Source organism: Monodon monoceros, unplaced genomic scaffold (genome assembly GCF_005190385.1).
Source record: "Monodon monoceros isolate NGI ecotype Baffin Bay Population unplaced genomic scaffold, NGI_Narwhal_1 Super_Scaffold_13, whole genome shotgun sequence".
Lineage (NCBI taxonomy): Eukaryota > Metazoa > Chordata > Mammalia > Artiodactyla > Monodontidae > Monodon > Monodon monoceros.
The window spans coordinates 76,514,091-76,534,139 of record NW_021703769.1 but is presented as its reverse complement, the minus strand read 5'-3'; the positions used below and the strand labels follow the sequence as shown (position 1 = coordinate 76,534,139).

The 20,049-nt window shown below is 37.5% G+C and overlaps 1 protein-coding gene across 6 annotated transcripts in view; it reads left to right on the top strand.

Moving 5' to 3' along the window:
- GTF2I (general transcription factor IIi) overlaps positions 1-20,049 on the top strand; it is a 95,535-nt gene that overhangs the window by 26,772 nt on the left and 48,714 nt on the right. For all 6 annotated transcript variants that reach the window (XM_029222110.1, XM_029222107.1, XM_029222109.1 and 3 more), the window contains exons 5-9: positions 751-934; positions 1,103-1,131; positions 4,128-4,182; positions 4,685-4,728; positions 13,294-13,371. In XM_029222110.1, the coding sequence (XP_029077943.1) occupies positions 751-934; positions 1,103-1,131; positions 4,128-4,182; positions 4,685-4,728; positions 13,294-13,371 (390 nt within the window). The remainder of the gene's footprint in view (positions 1-750; positions 935-1,102; positions 1,132-4,127; positions 4,183-4,684; positions 4,729-13,293; positions 13,372-20,049) is intronic.

Sequence of the window (20,049 nt, the reverse complement as noted above, 5' to 3'; positions counted from 1 at the left end):
AAATCCCTGGGAAAAACCACCTTTTGTTAGTCTAATCATGCAGTAAACAGCTCTTTTAAAGAATAAGGGAAAGAGGGGGAGGATATAGGTTGCACTGTGAGATAGTAGGTAAAACTCAACTCTGGGGAACGGAGTTTCTAGCATGTGTGGGCTCGCTGATACAGACAGCTGACAGGATATATTCATTTGTGAATGTAGCATGTGTTTATCTAATAAGTTTTCAATGAGAATATTAGCCAAAAACTGCCTGGTATGTTATGGTAACACTTGGGTTTGTCAGGGTTCCATGTTCTGAGGCTGAATTGCATATGAAAAGATTGTGTTATACCAGGGTGGGGCCGTTGTTCCTTTCCTTTTGCATGGGTTTTATATAAGTGTTTTATATCTTTTTCATTTTGGCCTTTTGAATTCATTTCAGGCTTAGACTTCTGCTAACGTGGGAATAGGGCCCTATAGCATTTGAATGTAGTTTTGAAATCAGATATTACAAAAATATGAATGCCGGGGAATTCCCTGGTGGCCTAGTGGTTAGGATTTCGGGCTTTCACTGTCGTGGCCTGGGTTCAATTCCTGGTTGGGGAACTGAGATCTTGTAAGCCGCGTGGCCAAAAAAACCCAAAAAACCAAAAACAAAACCCACGAATGCCATCTATTAAGCCATGATAACTAATGTTGGTTTAGTTTTTTCAAATCTTAACCATTTAATGATTATCCTTTTTTTTTTACCTCATCCCTGTCTCTTAACCTCAGGGAAAGCTTTAGGCAAATCAACAGTGGTACCTGTTCCATATGAAAAGATGCTACGAGATCAGTCAGCTGTGGTGGTGCAGGGGCTTCCAGAAGGAGTATCCTTTAAACATCCTGAAAATTATGATCTTGCAACCCTGAAGTGGATTTTGGAGAACAAAGCAGGGATTTCATTTATCATTAAGAGGTGAAGTACTTTTTCCCTTGCCCTCAACAGTTTATTCCTATAAGGTTGAATATTTAAGTTATGTTAATATGTTTTAAAAATTCTTCTTTACTGTAGAAGCCATTTAAATTTATGCTTTATGATAATTTTGTATATTTACGTATAGTTTTTTGTTTTGTTTTAATGCAGACCTTTCCTAGAGCCAAAGAAGCTCCTAGGTAAGTGATTGTTTTGCTTACATGATAACAGGATGGGTTCCTAAACCTGTTGTGTCAAATTTAATACATTTTAATGATTTCTCCTTTATTTTCTTTGAGAATATGTTGTAAGGCGTTTTGGAGTGGAGTGTTATGGTGTTTATATAAACCAGTGAAAAGTCATTGAGCTGAAAACCCAGAGACTTGTTTTTTGTTTTCAACTCAGCTGCTTGCTTTATGATGTATTCAAGATTTTATGTTTGCAATGTGTAGGGTCATATCCTGGATCTGCCCTCATTTCCCAGAATTATGAGTGATTTAATTTACATAGTGTTCACTGAGCAGGCACGGAAATATTGGGGGTAAGATTGGGTGAAGAGGGGATACAAAACCATGTATAAGCATTAAAGCTTTTTAGTGCTGGTAGTCTAGTGGTGGAGATAAAAACCTGTAAAGTCACCACAAGGAGAGCACAGTGTACACATTGTAGGAATGGTTAGTGGAGGTTCGTTGGAGGAAGCCCAGGAAGATGTTTATGAGGAAGAGGGCATTAAGATGGGTCCTTGAAGAAAGAAGAGGATTTCAATAGGACTTCCTTCTGGGAAGGCCAGACATTCCATTTGAAGGGAAAAGGGATATTCAGAAGACTAGTACCCTTTGGAGCCAGGGTTATTTGAGACTTTTAAAAGGAAATAACCGTTGTCATTGGCAACCCCTTAAGCAACGTAAACATGAAAGGGCAGAATAATATACAGACACCCAAGTGTATATTGTTTTCTGATAAGTAACCTTTGTTATTTTCACCATGATGAAAAGATTAATATATATATATATTTTTTTAATAAATTTATTTAATTTTTGGCTGCATTGGGTCTTCGCTGCTGCACGCGGGCTTTCTCTAGTTGCAGTGAGCGGGGGCTACTCTTTGTTGCGGTGCGCAGGCTTCTCATTGTGGTGGCTTCTCTTGTTGCAGAGCACAGGCTCTAGGCACACGGGCTTCAGTAGTTGTGGCTCGCGGGCTCTAGAGCACAGGCTCAGTAGTTGTGGTGCACGGGCTTAGTTGCTCCGCGGCATGTGGGATCTTCCCAGACCAGGGCTCGAACCCGTGTCCCTTGCATTGGCAGGCGGATTCTTAACCACTGCGCCACCAGGGAAGCCCGAAAAGATTAATATTTTAGAAGCTTTGTTGAGGTATAGTTGACATGCCATAAAGTTCACACATTTTAATTATATAGTCCCTGTAGTATATGGAATTGCTTTGGCAACTTAGTTGACCCTGTTTATTTCTGGACTTTCTACACAGTTAGTCATGTTGTATGTAAATCAAGATAGTTTACTTTGCAATCTGAATGCTTTTTATTTTTTAATTTTGTTGCTCTGGCAAGGATGTCCAATGCAGTATTGAGTAGAAGTGGCCGTAGCATACATCGCCTTGTTCTTGATACTAGGTGGAAGGCATTCAGGCTTTCACCATTATGACGTTAGCTGTTGGTTTTTGTATATGCCCGTTTTAAGATTGAGAAAGCGTAGATTTATTTGTCATATTTAAATTAAAATTCACTTTTTCGTGCTCAGTACTTTTTTCCCTGAAGTACTCTAAGTAAACTAAGTATCCTTAGTTTGCTATTTGTATTTTATGAGGTCTTTGATTCTAGAAACTTGTTCTGAAACATTGGGGCCTGGTGGTTAATTAAAGAATATTTCTATAGGGTGTTTTATAATAATGAGTTGTCCAAGTGGGTGGGTTTGTATGACTCAGGTCTTTTGCCTTACCAACTTTCAAAGTAATTGAAAAGTTGCAATTGTAATGGGATTGTATTTTCCAGTGTAAAAATTTTTTACCAGGCTTATTGAGATACAATTGACATACAGTAAACTACACTTATTTAAAGTGTACATAAGTTTTGACACATGAATATTCTGTGAAAACCATCACTGCAATCAGGGTAATGAAACATCCTTCACCCACAGGCTTCCTCACACCCCTTGGTAATTCTTCTTTTCTTCTCTCTGCCTCATCCCCGGGCAATCACTCATCTTCTTGTCATCAGCATAGATGTGTCTGCATTTTCTAGATTTTTTTTTGATAGAAATGGAATCTTATAGTATGTACTCTTTTTTGTTTGTTCTGCGATTTCTGCGTGTTTCGTGGATCAGTAGTTACTGTTTTATTGCTGATTAGTGCTCACTGTGTAGATACACTGAGACTACAATTGGTTTACTCGTTCACTTGCCCATGAATATTTGGGTTTCCATTTCTTGGCAGTTATAAAGAAAGCCACTATGACATTTGAGGGCAGGTTTTTATGTGGATATATATTTTCATTTCTCTTGGGTAAATACCTGAAAGGGAATAGTGAGATCATATGGTAGTTAGTTACATATTTACCTTTTTAAGACACTGACAAACTGGTTTTCAATGTGGTTGTTCCAGTTTACGCTCCCACCAGCAGTGTGTGAATTCTAGTTGTTCTACATCTTTGTCATCATTTGGGCGGGGTGGGGGGTCAGTCTTTCCTCTTTTATTTTCACAAACATAAAATTCCCTATTTTATGTTGTGTAATTCAGTGGGTTTTAGGATATTTATAAGACGTACAACTATCACCCTGTCTCATCACCTCAAGAAGAACACTGTATCTGTTAGCAGTTACTGTTTTCCAGTTCTTCCGATCCAGATCTACTCTTAATAGAAATCTGGCATCATTTATACGTCGGTATTGTCTTATTCAGTAATAGTGTATTGGTGTATTTGTTTCACTGATAAGAATAAGAGCTTTCTCATTAAAGGGAGGGTTCTGGAGGGTTGAGGGGATAAAAGCTGTTAGATGATTATCATCCCTATTTACCTTCCTTATAGGGGAGAACGAAGGACACTCTTAAACTAACACCATACTCATTCTGATGACCCAGAGCTGTGAACTCCCTTCCCCAGGTCATTCTGTATTTAGGACCTTTGAAAATATTAGTCATACTTCAAGTACTGGAAGAATCTAAATCTAATTTTCTTTGTACATAGGTGGTCGAGTGACGGTAACAGATGCTGAAAGGTCAATGCTATCTCCAGGTGGAAGGTAAAGCATATCTCATCAGTACTAATGAACCTCTACACCTCAGCAAGTTTTAGTGTTTAGATTATTGAGGTATTAGAATATTAAAAAGCACTGTGTCACACATCTCGATGTTTAATAATGCAGTCGAATCCTTTGGAGGTCCTGTGAAAATGCACTTTTTGACTTAGTAGTTTTGAATGGTAATAGTTCCTGGGTGAAGTTGATGTGATTGGTCTGAGGACCACGTTGTGAGTAGGAAGGGCTTATAGTAAAAAGACGGGATTTGCTACTCGGTGTTGTTTTATTATACTTCTCCCTCCCATATGGTTGATTGGAATTAAAGTACTAAATTCAGTTGACAGGTTATTTATGCAAGAAATAAATATGTAGATTTTAAAGTGAGTCAGTTTTGCATTGAGCTTGGTCAGGTGAATGAGTTTATACAGTGAGTTCCAGGACATTTGAGCACTGTGTGAGTGGCCCTCACAATGCAGAGCTTCATCAGGGCTTCTTTTCCTTTCAGTTGTGGCCCCATCAAAGTGAAAACTGAACCCACAGAAGATTCTGGTATGTACTTGTGCTTTTAGACTCAATTATGAAATGTAAGAAGCCTTTTCCTTAATGTAGATGGTTGTATTTTGACTCATTACTTACTGCTTTGGTGAGAAGTAGACAGAACAAATTTATTCCAAAGGTGACGTCGTTAATGTTACTGTATTATACTAAAACCCCAAGATAGTAATTTGTTTGACAAAGTGGTAGCTAGAAATTCATTGCTAATTACACATTTATAGACAAAATTTATTAATAGTTTTTTCCAATTACACAGGAATAATAATAATAAATGTCATCTAGTCCTATAGTGCTTTTTACAAAAATCAATATAATATCGTCTTGACTCTGCCTTTTCCCATTGCATTCCCATTTTTTTTTTTACTCCTCAGGGAAACTGTCTTTAACTCTAAGCTGTTTTTGGTATTTAATTCTTTATTTTCATTTTTATTATTTATTAAAAAAAATTTTATTAGCGTATAGTTGATTTACAATGTTAGTTTTAGGTGTACAGCAAAGTGAATCAGTTATACATACACATATACCCACTCTTTTTCAGATTTTTTTTTTTTTTTTTATGGCTGTGTTGGGTCTTAGTTGCGGCATGCAGGATCTTTTTTGTTGAGGTGTGCAGGCTCTTCATTGTGGCGTGCGGGCTTCTCTCTAGGTGTGGTGTGCGGGTTTTTTTTTTTTTCCCGTCTCTCTCTAGTTGTGTGTGGGCTCTAGTCTGCTTCACGTGAGCTCGGTAGTTGTTGCACGTGGCCTTAGTTGTCCAACCGGGGATGGAATCCGCATCCCCTGCATTGGAAGGCAGATTCTTTACCACTGGACCAGCAGGGAAGTCCCTTTTTTTAGATTCTTTTCCCATATTTAGATCCGTTCCCATTACAAAGTATTGCTTAGTAATTCTTTATTTTTATATGTCATTCTCATACTATTTCATATACTTTTCTTTTTATAAATTTATTTATTTATTTATTTTTGGCTGCATTGGGTCTTTGTTGCTGTGTGCGGGCTTTCTCTAGTTGCGGTGAGCGGGGGCTACTCTTCATTGTGGTGCGCGGTATTCTCATTGTGGTGGCTTTTCTTGTTGTGGAGCACGGGCTCTAGGCGCATGGGCTTCGGTAGTTGTGGCGAGCAGACTCAGTAGTTGTGGCTCGCGGGCTCTAGAGTGCAGGCTCAGTAGTTGTGGCACACGGGCTTGGTTGCTCCGCGGCATGTGGGATCTTCCCGGACCAGGACTCAAACCCGTGTCCCCTGCACTGGCAGGCGGATTCTTAACCACTGCGCCACCAGGGAAGTCCTGTGGCTTTTCTTTTCTTAATGATGTCCTTCGAAGCCTAGAAGTTTTTAATTTTGATCCAGTTTTCCAAGTTTTTCTTCTGTCACTTTTTTTTTTTTGTGGTACGCGGGCTTCTCACCGCCGTGGCCTCTCCCGTTGCGGAGCACAGGCTCCGGACGCGCAGGCTCAGTGGCCATGGCTCACGGGCCCAGCCGCTCCGCGGCATGTGGGATCTTCCCGGACCGGGGCATGAACCCGCATCCCCTACATCAGCAGGCGGACTCTCAACCACTGTGCCACCAGGGAAGCCCTCTTCTGTCACTTTTGCCTTTGGTGTTACATGTAGAAAATCTTTGCCCAACCTAAAGTCATAACGATTTTTATACTTATGCTTTCTTCCTGAATTTATAGTTTTAACTCTTATATTTTGGTCTAAGAGCCATTTTAAGTTAATTTCTGTGCATGTTGTGATGTAAGGGTCTAAATTTATCTTATCATTTATCACATTTATCATGTGAATATCCTGTTGTCCGAGCATCATTTGTTGAAAAGATACCCTTTCTCCATTGGATTGCCTTATTGGCATGTTTGTCAAAAATCAATTGACCAAGTTTACTTCTGCACGTTCAACTCTATTCCACTGAACTCTAATACCTATTCTTAGGCCAGTACCATACTGTATTTCATGTAGGGTTTTTAAAAAAAATTATTTATTTTGTATTTTATTTATTTTTGGCTGCATTGGGTCTTCGTTGCTGCACATGGGCTTTCTGTAGTCGCGGCGAGCGGGAGCCACTCTTTGTTGCGGTGCACGGTCTCCTCATTGCGGTGGCTTCTCTTGTTGCGGAACACGGAGCTCTAGGCACGCGGGCTTCAGTAGTCATGGCACGTAGGCTCTAGAGCGCAGGCTCAGTAGTTGTGGTGCAGGGGCTTAGTCGCTTCGTGGCATGTGGGATCTTCCCAGACCAGGGCTCGAACCCGTGTCCCCTGCATTGGCAGGCTGATTCTTAACCACTGTGCCACCAGGGAAGCCCTTCATGTAGTTTTAAGGTTTGGTTTTATTTGGTGCCTATTAACGTGGAAAATGAGAATATAATTACTTTACCACTTGTTTCCAATACTTCTTCCCTTTTTCCCACTTTTATCATAGAGGTAAATTGATTTTTACTATTCAGGTTCTTTTAGAACTGAGCATTGTCTTGGACATTTAATGTTTGCTTTCTTGCCATGTTCCATTTCAAGGGCAGAGTATTTTTGCTTATTTTAAAAACATACAGGCCTTCCTGACTTGATTACAATTTTATTGTGATAATTTATTGTTACTCTGTTTCTATGATAAGAGTCAGAATGAAAGCAACTTCATCTTTTAAAAATAATATATAATTTTTAAAGGTCATCATATTATTACTAGGGATATATTTTTAAATTAGTCTTGGTGATTGGTAAGGAAAAAATGGATTTTTACAGTTTTTTCTTACTAAAGGCACATATAAACTATGATGTCTCCTGTTCGACCTCTTGCAGAGGATGGATGCCAATTGGTATTACGTTGTGTTACATCTGAATTCTCACTGTTGCAGGGCCTGTCACTGTGGGGCTTTTGCTGTACTCTTGGATTACTTCAGAAATTATCTTATGCAGTGAATTTCAGATTTAGAGTTCATCTAGGAACACGAGGATGATTTTATTAGAAAAATCTCTTAATTCACTTATGTTATTGAACTAATTACAAATAATATATCATTTAGGTAGATGATGAAAGGCAGCAGAAATTCTTAACATGATTGGATGGAATATTATGTATAATTGTAAACGCCACTCCCTCGTGTTTAATAGTGAACCACAGGAAGCACTCCTCGTAAGACACTAGCACATTCTCATGTTTCTTACCAGTGTTCCAGATGTCCAAACCATTACAAATAGGAGTAAGTAATTAGAAAATGCAGGGTACCATTAACTTTTACAGGTGATATGATTATGTATACAGAACACTAAAGAGAATCAACTAGAAAACTAAAAACAAAACATCCATAATCTGTTCTACTTCAAGAAGTGTTAAAAAGTCTGTGTTAAAGTGTTAAAAAGATAATAACAACTTAGATTAAAAGTGATTGAAAAAAAATTTAATAATCCTTTGAAAGCTTTCTAAGCAATAAAATTTGACTAGGGAAAAATTCTAAAAATTTCGTACGGCAGAATCAGCCAAAATGTATCAAAGGACATGTAAGAAACAGGGAATGGCTATTTGCAAGACAAATGACAAGGGGTTGTTTTACTTGACTTACAAAGAGCTAATCCAAGAAATAGATGACCAAAGATTCAAGAGAAAATGCTCAGTTTAGTTAAAGAAATGGAGATAAAAATCCAAGAAAGATGAAGTTTTGCACTCAGCAGATTGGCAGACATTAAATTCTGCTTATACCCAGTCTCAGTAAGGGTGTAGAGAAACAGGCAGTTTTAAAAATTCTTGATGTGTGTAATAATTATTGCTGTCTTATGGAGGATACTTTGGTAATATCTCTCCTTTGGAGATGCACATGTTCTTTGACCCATTGCTGCTTTGCAAAAAGAGCAATTAACCCGCAACTCCATTAGTGAATTCTGTGTTGTCTTTGAACACAGTGAGGCAATAGGTCTGTATCCACTGATGCACAAGTATCTATAAGACAGACTACTTGTTAGCTAGCGAAAAGCTAGATGTGATGAAAGAAATGAACAATATTGTAATGCCTTAAACTTTGTATTTAAAAATGTTAACGTTTCGAAATTATTGCAAGCTAATAAAAAACCTGCATGTATAATATAAGGACCTTTTTCCTGTGCCAGTGTGATACCCTATCTTTTTTTTTCTTGGTGGGGAGGGAAAAGCAAGAACACCAGGGATCTTTCCCAAAGCAGTGTCTCCCCTGTCACTCTTTTAGCTACTTCACCCTGTGATTCTTAGAAGCAAGGATATTGTCCCACATTACTACAATATAATCATCAAAATAAGGAAGATAAATTACTCCTAATTCTCAAACCCTTTTCAAGTGTTGGGTTTGTTGGTTTGTTTTGTTTTCCCATTAATGGCTTCTTCAGCTTTCTCAGGCTTTTCTGGTCTTCTATGACCATGACACTTTTGAAGGAAGTATCTGATAGTTCCTCATGATTAGATTCACGTAATGCGTTTTTTGCAAAAATAGCACAGAAACGATGCCGTGTTTTTTTTTCTCCTTTCATATCAGATGGAAGTTGTTTTTTATTTATCCCTTTACTGAAGATATTATTTATGTGACCAGAGTTAGTTTTTCTAGGCTTCTCCACTGTAATTTCTTTATATTAATTGTATTTCCTTTGTAATTGTTATATTCATGGGAGTTTCTCTGAGACTATGGAAATATATACCACTCATCAAACTTCCACTTAAAATTAATTCATGTATATTAGAGTACACTCTTTCTATTTTATAGTATATTTCTGTCTTATTCAGTATATTACAATTCATTATTATCATTATTTATTTTGATTTGCAAATAGTCCTTGCTTTGGCCATTGGGAACCACTTCAAGATGTCCCCAGTGACTTTCCTTGTTTGTAAATATCCCCATTGTTTTTAGAGAACTTTTAATTTTTTGCTAAGCAAGGTTGTTAGGGTTCATCTTATTCTTTCCCTAATCCAGCACTAGAGTCAGCCCTGGTTCCTCACTGTGGAGAGTGTTATTTATTAAGAAACCATAACCTAGGTGTTAGATGTTCTTATTGCAGTTGGGATGTCATTGCTTCTAAGTGGACAAAGCTAGGGTATCTGTTTATTTGTATTTACATACACATAATTATATACATACGTACATCCATTTACATCTATGTTTTTTTCATGCCCATATCTTCAGTTCCACTCTTGACACCCCAAGGTTTTTTCCCCCCCTTTCCTAGAGAGTATTCTTTGTCGCAGTTAGAATCATAGCAACCAGATATTCTCAGTATGTTTACGTACTTCGTTTAAGCCATGTCTTATTGCCAGCCTCCTTGCCTTGCTGACACTTTGACACTCTTTGTTGGGCTGTCACCACTCCACTCATGCTTGTCCCCCATTTGTCTCAGTCTCCCAGACCTGTTACTCAGTTTCCTCTCCCCCCTCATATAGTCTCATTCTGCTATCCTGCTTTGGACCATCAAACCTCCCCGATGCAGCTGCCTATCTTGGTCAGCGTAATCTAATGGCATTTGGAATGAATTGGTGGGGTAAGGAGAAAGAGAATTGTGTGTGTATGAGTATATGTGAGTGAATGAATGAGACCTTTTATGTATGTTATTTTTAGGGAGGTCTGCAAGACAGGCAGTGTTGAATTCTCCTTTTTGGGAATAAGTATTTGAATCTATTACTCTGTTTGTTTTACAGAAGTTTTTTTCTTTCCCCCCTTTTTTCCATGTCACAGGAAATTTCAATTTTCTGTTTAGTTTTTAGTTTATTGTGCTGAAATCACCGTTTCGCAGCTCTTCTCCCCTTTATATATTCCTTTCCTGAATAGTTTGCATCCAAAAATAAACATGCTGACTGGAGAAAAATCATATTTTTGGAATTCTTTATCCATCTTAAGTATAGATATAATAGTACACATCACTATCATAGAGGTTATTTTTTCTGCCTTACACTTTGTCTTTATATTCCTTTGTGTGTATGTGTGTCTTAACATTTCTTGCAGTTTCTTTTAAAATTTCCATTTTATTTTATTTTTTATATTTCTTGGATATAACAGTTGTGGTCTATTTAGGAGAAAACAGCCATACCAGTTATTTGAACCATACCAGTTATTATTATGGAAAAAATTTACAGATTAATTAGTTGTAATAAAAAGGACTATATACTAAGGTATCATGTAAGTAATGACTCAAGGAATTGGCTGCCACCCCTAAAACTTCGCTTCTGATTTCTAAGGTGGGATGCTATTTGGATGGTACTGGTGTTATGTGGGGGACGTGTTGAAACTGGTTCTGATTGTGTTGGAAAACTTGTAAGGTGGATCCAGGTGTTGCTATGGGAAGAGTCTGCTTTCACTAGATTAAAGGAATATACCAAGGAGTGAGTGACCCTGATGGGAACAGGATGCAGCAAGCCAAAAGAAAGATGCAAGTCCCTTTTCTCTCTTCTAGCCTTGTAGCCTCCCTACTCTATTCCCTTGTGGCAGAGATTCTCAAGGAACCAACTGTTTTGCAGTCCGTGCGTCAGAAGAGTCTAAGAGGGCAGGTCTGGACCTGAGGCAGCAGCTTAATGACTCACACAAGCTACCCCTTTGGCTACATGGCATCCACACACACCTCCGCATATTTAAACCTTCATGTAACAACTAAACAACGGTCCCATCTGACGGGATGCAACTTTCCCTTCCTACAGAGGGAACCATTTTCGCCCTTGTTGTAATAGTCATTGTACCTGTCTCTGGGAGACTAATTTACTGCCCAGTCATGGGCTATGTTAATTACTCCTCAAATATACCCCCAGCCTATTTATTCTCTTATCTAAAGGCTAACCAGCAAAGGAAACCTCCAACAAAATTTTTGTAAAATAATAATGGGAAGGAGAAGAGAGAACAGTTAATATAACCAAATATATAATATTTACAGAAACACACATACTCATAACAAGGAAGAAAACATGCAGTGTCCCCATTTCTGCAGCTTGTCACAAAAATTCATACCTTTCTTAATTCATTACCCATTATATTATGTTTTCTTTGCCTTCAGCCAGGACCCTATCCGGTAAGATTCTTTACCTGGTTGAGGTGACCCAAACCTTCATTCCTCAATGGATCTGCCTTTTTTGTTTGCTTTGATTTTCTGTTAACTTCTGCTAATGAGCATGGAAGTACTAGACACCCCACAGAATCCCAGGGTTTCCAGACAAGTTCCCTACCACCATCTTCTGGCAGCAAACCAACCTTCCATTGGTGATTGCTGTCCCTATAGAGTAACCCCCTTCTTTGCTTGTGGCTTCAGGGATAAATGTCCTTTATTAGTATATCAAACTAACTCTCTTTTTGAAGTATTTCTTCAGTTGAAAATACTCTGTACAAACCTTCTAAAGTCACATAGCACCAGCTCAATATTAAGTCCATGATGGGACTGGTATGATTATAGCTGATATCTTAGTCTGAACTGTGTAATACACCCATCCACTGTTGATTTCTTAAACTTGTCTGAGAGTATCATCTACTCCTGACATTGCAGATGAGAAAGAGAGAGAGTAGGAACTGCAGCCATTTGGTGAAATCAGCATTTCATTTCTGAAAGCCCCTCCTGTGTAACCCTTTGAGGCCCCCCAGCCAAGGGCTCTTTGTTTTTGAATATATGGGGAATATGTCTTTATTAAGAATTCATTAAAGAATTGGTTAAGAATCTTCTTTCTTAAAACTCTTAATTGAAGTATAATGTATGCAAAGTGTAAGTGTATATATGCTCAATAAATAAAAAGTACACACGCCTGTAACCTAACATTCATTGATACAGAACATTAATAACACCCCAAGAAGGTCTTCCCCCTCTCATTACTCTCCTCCCAAAATCAACTGCTTGCTTGAGTGGTTTTTTTTTTAACCTAAGGCTTGTGCATTTTAATTTTTCTTCAGCTTTCTTGAGGGATAATTGACATTACTTGAGTTTTAACAACATAAATTTCTTTTCTCTAATTTTGACCTTCCTCTACATGGAATTGTAAAATATGCACTCATTTATATCTGGCCACAAAGGTGTACGTCAAATTATTTATCCTCATTGTGGGCAAAGTGTTATGCTGAAAGGTATGGTTTGTTACCCTTGTTAAAAGAGGGATATATTAAGAGGGGGGGGAAAAATTAATGTGTCTCATTATTAAAATGGTTATGCCATATTTACTCTGGAATAGCGAGTTATTAAAATTTATGTTTGCAGGTGATTTTCAGTGATTTATAAAAATATTTTTAATACTGAGTGAAAATAGAGTGTGACTAATTTTCTTTAATTGCGAAGATCAGAACTTGTTGGAGAACAAATTTAGCATTAAATAATCCCAGAATATTAGTAGTGTGGTTAAAACTACTACACTAGTAGTTGGTAGTACTATTAGCACTACCACTAGTACTACTAGTAATAGTAGTCTAGGTTGGGTTTTAGGTTATTTTTGTCCCCCTGACGACGCCTAGCAAACTTTTGTCTTTTGAAAGCCTTTAAAATATGTATGCATTATTCTGCATTATTAGGAGGGCAGAAGGGATTTCCCTATGCTGTCTGAATGCCCTGAAGTGTAATTATATAATTTAATTTAAAAAAATAATTTGTTTTTACAGGCATTTCTCTGGAAATGGCAGCTGTGACAGTAAAGGAAGAATCAGAAGATCCCGATTACTATCAATATAACATTCAAGGTAATACTGTTTAATACAGTTTTTCTTTCCAGAAGTTATTGGTGGTTAAAATTAAAATTCTTTAATTGCCCGAATTCCTTAGATACTATTTTATTGATTGGTCCTTTGGTCCTTGACTAGCATGTATACTTGTAATTTATCACTGAAATAAAATAGATTTCAAAAATGGGGCACTAAAATAAACTCAGTTTACAGGGGAAATGTTAAATAATCATTAATATTCTTAAAAGGACAAGCAAAAGTTGTGGCACAATTTAGAATTCAATTTGAATTTTCAGTTATTTGCAAGGCATAAGAGGTCTTCTAAACGTTTAATATCTCTATTTGTGCAATAAAAATAACTTTGCATTATCACTATGTTAAAAACCTATAAACGATAAGACATTAATTTTAGGTACTTATCGTCTTGTTCTGTAGCTGCTTGACTATCGAGAGGGAATTAAAGGTCATAAGCTCACAACGCAGTTTGCTTTTATGCTTTGATGGGTTTTAGTTTAGAAGAACATCTGTAGTTCATGGTAAGTTTAATTTTTATAGATGCATAAGGTATATTAGACATTTAAAGTATAAGATCTGATTGGTTTTATGTATATACCCATGAAACTATCTTCACTGCGGTCGAGATAAAGAAATGTCCGTAACCCTCCAGTTCCCTCGCGTCTCTTTGTAATCCACAGCCCTCCCCAGCCAACCACCGATCTGTTTTCTTTCGTTTTAGATTAGTTTGCATTTTTAAGAAATTTATGTAAATGGAATCAGCATAAAGTATGTACTGTTTTCTTGGGGTGGGGAGCTATGACTTCTTAAATTCCACATAATTGTTTTGAAATTTCATCCATAGTGTGGCATTTATCGATGGCTAATTCCATTTTATTGCTGTTATTCCATTGCTCGGCTGTACCACAATTTGTTTATCCCTCTGTCTATTGATGGACATTTTGGTTGTTTCCAGTTTGGGGCTATTAAAAGTAAAGGTGCTGAAACATTTGTTTGGAAATACACCTTCATTTCTCTTGAGTAGATCCCTAGAACTGGAATAGCTGAGATATATGGTAGGTATTTAAGCTGTTTTCCACTGTGCTTTTACTATTGTACATTTCCATAAGCGGGGACAATAGTTCTAGTGGCTCCACATCCTTATCAGCACTTGTATGGTCCGCATTACTATTTTTAGCCACTTCAGTGGATGTCTTATGATACCTCTTTTTGGTTTTAATTTGCCTTTGCTTAATAGGTTTAGTTCATTTAAAAAGATAAGGCTTTATCAGTTCTGGAGTATTATAAAAAAGTTATGAATAAATTTGTTCTGTTTGTAATCATGTGAATATCTGTATACAGATATTTGAATTTCATAATTTTTATCTGTCAGATTTGAATATTTTATTGCTTGTGATGTTAGTAATTAATCACATGGCTAAAAGGTTGGGTTAATTCTGAGGATTTTTAATTAAAAAGTTAAAAATTTGGGAAATATTTAGCCTTTATAGCAGTTGTTGGTACCTTACTAACATATATTTAATAAATACTGTTTAATAAAATCTTTTTAGCACATTTTATTTAATTTTTAAAATAAAATGTCTGCCTTTATCTTTGGTATTGCCTTTTTTAACTTTGCTGTTACTAGGCAGGATTATAGAAGCTTTTTTTTTCCCCCTTTGAAATAGGGAGTGTGAGTAATTTAAGTAATGAGTGGAAATCAAACGTTTATAGAGGAAAAGATTACTGAAATGATAATATTTTAAGTGCAGCTGAAGAAGGTGGGAGCCAGACTATTAGTTTTTCATCTAGGCTGAGAGATACAGTCCATGCAGTTTGGGTACTTCTCTTAATAATTAAGCTTTGGCAATTCTTTGTATATTCTGAATAAAAGTCCTTTGTGATGTGATTTGCAAATAGGTTAATTTGATGGTGTCCAACTTAGTGCTTTTTTTTTTTTTTTTTTTCCCCTTATATGAGTTGTGCTTAAGTATCATAGCTAAGAAATCTTGGTCTGACCCAGTGTCACAGAGATTTTCTTCTGTGTCATATAAAAGTTTTCATAGTTTTACATTTAGGTCTGTGATTGGTTTAGACCTAATTTTTGTATAGTGTGCAGAATACCAGGTTCAAACTTAAGGCATACAGATATCCAGTTTTTCCAGTACCTTTTGTTGAAATGACTGTTCTTTTTTTTGTTTTGTTTATTTTTGGCTGCGTTGGCAGGCTTTCTCTAGTTGTGGCGAGTGAGGGCTACTCTTCGTTGCGGCCTGCGGGCTTCTCATTGGGGTGGCTTCTCTTTGTTGCAGAGCACGGGCTCTAGGCACTTGGGCTTCAGTAGTTGTGGTGCACAGGTTTCAGTAGTTGTGGCTTGCAGGCTCTAGAGCATAGGCTCAGTAGTTGTGGCACACAGGCTCAGTAGTTGTGGTGCACAGGCTTAGTTGCTCTGCGGCATGTGGGATCTTCTTGGACCAGGGCTCAAACCCACGGCCCCTACATTGGCAGGCAGATTCTTAACCACTGCGCCACCAGGGAAGCCCAACGACTGTTCTTTTTGTATTGTATTTCCTTTACATCTCTGTCAGTTTTCTCGAGAATATTCTGTTACATTGATCTGTTTCTATCTTTTTCCAAAATTACATTGTCTTGAGGACTATAGTTTATATAATAAGTCTTAAAATCAGATTGTGAGAGTCCACCAAAATTATCCTTCTTTTTCAACATTATTTTGCCTATTTTAGCTCCTTTTCCTTTTCATATAAATTTTTAAAATCAGCTTATTGATTTGTTCAAAAAGCCCTGTGGGGACTTTTTTTTTTTTCGGTACGTGGGCCTCTCACTGCTGTGGCCTCTCCCGTTGCGGAACACAGGCTCCGGACGCGCAGGCTCAGTGGCCATGGCTCACGGGCCTAGCCGCTCCCTGGCATGTGGGATCTTCTCGGACTGGGGCACGAACCCATGTACCCTGCATCGGCAGGCAGACTCTCAACCACTGCGCCACCAGGGAAGCCCGGCTTCTTTTTTTTTAAGAGTTTTTTTTTATTATTATTATTTTATTTTTGGCTGAGTTGGGTCTTCGTTGCTGCGCGTGGGCTTCTCTAGTTGCGGCAAGCAGGGCTACTCTTTGTTGCAGTGCGTGGGCTTCTCACTGCGGTGGCTTCTCTTGTTGTGGAGCATGGGCTCTAGGCACGCAGGCTTCAGTAGTTGTGGCACATGGGCTTAGTTGCTCCACGGCATGTGGGATCTTCCCGGACCCGGGCTCAAACCTGTGTCCCTTGCCAATGCAAGGCAGGTGGATTCTTAACCACTGCGCCACCAGGGAAGCCCAAGATTTTTATTTTTATTTTTTTTGATGTGGACCATTTTTAAAGTCTTTATTGAATTTGTTATAACATTGCTTCAGTTTTATGTTTTGTTTTTTTGACCGGAAGCATGTGGGATCTTCTTACCTCCCCAACCAGGGATCAAGCCCGCACCCCCTGCATTGGAAGGCGAAGTCTTAACCACTGGACCACCAGGGAAGTCCTTCCCCCTTCCCCCCACACCACCACCGTGGGGATTTTGATGGAGATTGTGCTGAATCTATAGACTAATTTAGGTTGAATATCTTAATATTGAATCTTCTGATTCGTGAGCATGATATATGTATCTTATCTATTTAGCTCTTTCTTGATTCCTTTCATCAGTGCTTTGTTTTCAGCATACAGGTCTTGTACATATTTTGTAAGATTTATATCTAAGTATTTAATGTTTTTCAGTGTTATTGTAAATGGTGTACTGTTCTTTTACAGTTTCAGCTTCCAACTATTTATTGCTAGTATGTAGAACTACAGTTGACTTTTAACGGACCTTGTATCTTGTGATCTAGTTAAAATTCATTTATTAGTATAGCAACTATTTGGGAAAAAAATCTTTGGGATTTTCTAAGTAGACAGTATTATTTCTTCCCTTTCATTTTCTTGTGTTAATTGCACCAGCTCTTCAACATTCCAGTGTTCCGTTGAATAGTAGTGAGAGTAGGCATCCTTACCTTGTTTGCAGTTTTAGAAGGAAATCTTTTCTCTGTGAAAGCTGTAGGTTTTTTGTAGTTGCCCTTCATCAGATTCAAGAAATTTTCTTCAGTTCAGAGTTTGTAAAGAGCTTTTATGGTGATTGGTTGTTGAATTTTGTGAAAGGTCTTTTCTGTATCTCTGGAGATGATTATATCATTTTTCTCGTTTAGTCTGTTACAGTGGCCATCAACATTAATTTTCAAATGTTGGTTCTGACTAATATCTCTTAAGAACATTTTCAAATGTTCTTAAGAGATACTAGTTAGAAGTTTCTTTTCTTGTAAATGTCCTTATTTGGTTTTGGTAATACTGGCCTAAGTGAATTGGGAAATGATATATTTGAAGAATTTTTTTGTAGAATTGATATTATTCCATTTCTATATATTTTTGGTAGAATTTGCCAATGAATCCACCTGGACCTTGAGGTTTCTCTAATGGAAAGTTTAAAAATTTGCTCCGTTTTTTTCATTTTAAAATTTCTTTTAATCATTGTAGGTCTGCTCGGGTTACGGATTTCTTCTTGATTAAGAGTCGGCAGTTTGTGTCTTTTAAGGAATTTGTCTACTTTGTCTTAAGTTTTCTTTCTTTTTTTAAATTTTAACGTTTGCAGGGTCTGTAGTAATTTAATTTTAGTGATTTGTGTCTTTTTTTTGTTTGTTTCTTATTGGTCATTCTAGCTCAGGGCTTTGTCGTAAAACTTGGCGATATTGACATCTTGATCAGACAATTCATTGTTGTCAGTATCTGTCTTATGGTCTGCATTGTAGGATGTTTAGTATCCTCCCTGGCCTCTCCCTGCTAGATGTATACCAGTAGCATCTCCCTAGTTGTAACAATCCACAACGTCTCCAGACGTTGCCATATGTCCCTTGGGGACAGTATCACTTCCAGTGGAGAACCATTGCTCTTGCCCTAGAACTTTCTCGGTTTTTTTCTTTTTTCCTCAAAGATCTAGCTTTTACAAAATTTCAGTGATTTTTTGCTCTTATGTTTCTTTCTTTCTTTCTTTTTGGTTGCTTTAATTTTAATTTGGTTTTATTTTATGTTTCTTAAGATGGGAGCTTAAATCATTGAAATATTTTCCAATGTAAGTACTTAATGCCGTAAACTTCCCTCTTAAGCATTAGTTAACTGCACCCTATAAACTCTGGTTATTTTCATTCATTTCAAAACATTTTCTAATTTCCCCTTTGTCCTCTGGTTTACATAGAAGTGTAGTCTTTTCTTTTCTTTTCTTTTCTTTTTTTTTTTTGGCAGCACCGCATGGCTTGTGGGATCCTAGTTCCCTGTCCAGGGATCGAACCCAGGCCCTCAGCAGTGAAAGTGCAGAGCCCTAACCACTGGACAGCCTGGGAATTCCCTGTAGAAGTGTAGTCTTAATCTCCACATACCTGTGGATTTGTCAGGTAGCTTTGTTACTGATTTTTAGTTTATTTCCATTATGGTTGGAGAACATTCTTTGTATAATTTCAGTTACTTCAGCTTTGTTAAGGTTGCTTGATGGTCATTCAGGCCTGCTATATCTGCACTGGCATTTCTCTTTACTTCTATCCACTACAAAAGTATTGAAATCTCCAACTGCCTCTGTCTGTTTCTCCTTCCAGTTCTTTCACTTTGCTTCATGCATTCTGAAGATCTGTTGTTAGGGATCACTATGCTAGAAGCTCCTTTTCCCTTGGGCTCCTTTCCTGGCAGCCTCTTTCCAGTGCAGACCGTTGTCCTGATTTGTAATAACCTAGGTTAGTTTTGTCTGTTTTTGTAGTTCATATAAATAGAATCCGTCAGCGTGTATCAGGCTTCTTCTGTAAACATGTAATTTGTGAGATATTTTGTTGGGTGTACTTGTAGGTCCATTATTTGCATTGCTGTATTGTACAGTCATCCTTTGGTATCCACAGGGGGATTGGTTCCAGGGCCACCCCCCAGGATCACAACCCACAGATGATCAAGTCCCTTATATAAAACGGTGTAGTATTTGAATATGACCTACAAACTTTATTTAAATCATCTCTAGATAACTTAAATATCTGATACAATGTAAATGCTAAATAGTTGCCAGCATGCTGCAAATTCAAATTCTGCATTTTGGAACTTTCTGGGATTTTTTGTTCCCAATATTTTTGATCCATGGTCGGTTGAATCTGCAGGTGCTGAATGCAGGGATACAGATGGCTGGCGGTATTTCTAAAATGCTTTTTTAAAATGTTTAAAACCCACAAACATAACATACATCTGCCCAGGTTTACTGAATCTTACATGATATAACATGTTAACTATGTTATTGACACCCTTCTTTAGGCCCTTCCAATTCCCATTTTGTTCTCTGTTCCTCCTGAGTTAACCATTTTCTTGAAATTGAGGGTTGTCCTTCCTGGTAACGATTTTATATTTTAAATGCATATACATTCCCACGGAAACATCTTTGGATGTGTATCCAGGCACCTACATTTTATGTATTACATTTTCTGTTTTTAAGCTTGACTCAAATGGTATCATACTGTATATGTGTTTTGTATATGTTCTTGTACGTCATTCAGTACAAGTTTTTGAGATTGACCTATTTTTGTCACGTACAGATTTAGTACTATCATTGCGACAATTACCTGTGTGATTATACTGAAGTTCATGTGTTCATTCTCGCACTTAAAAT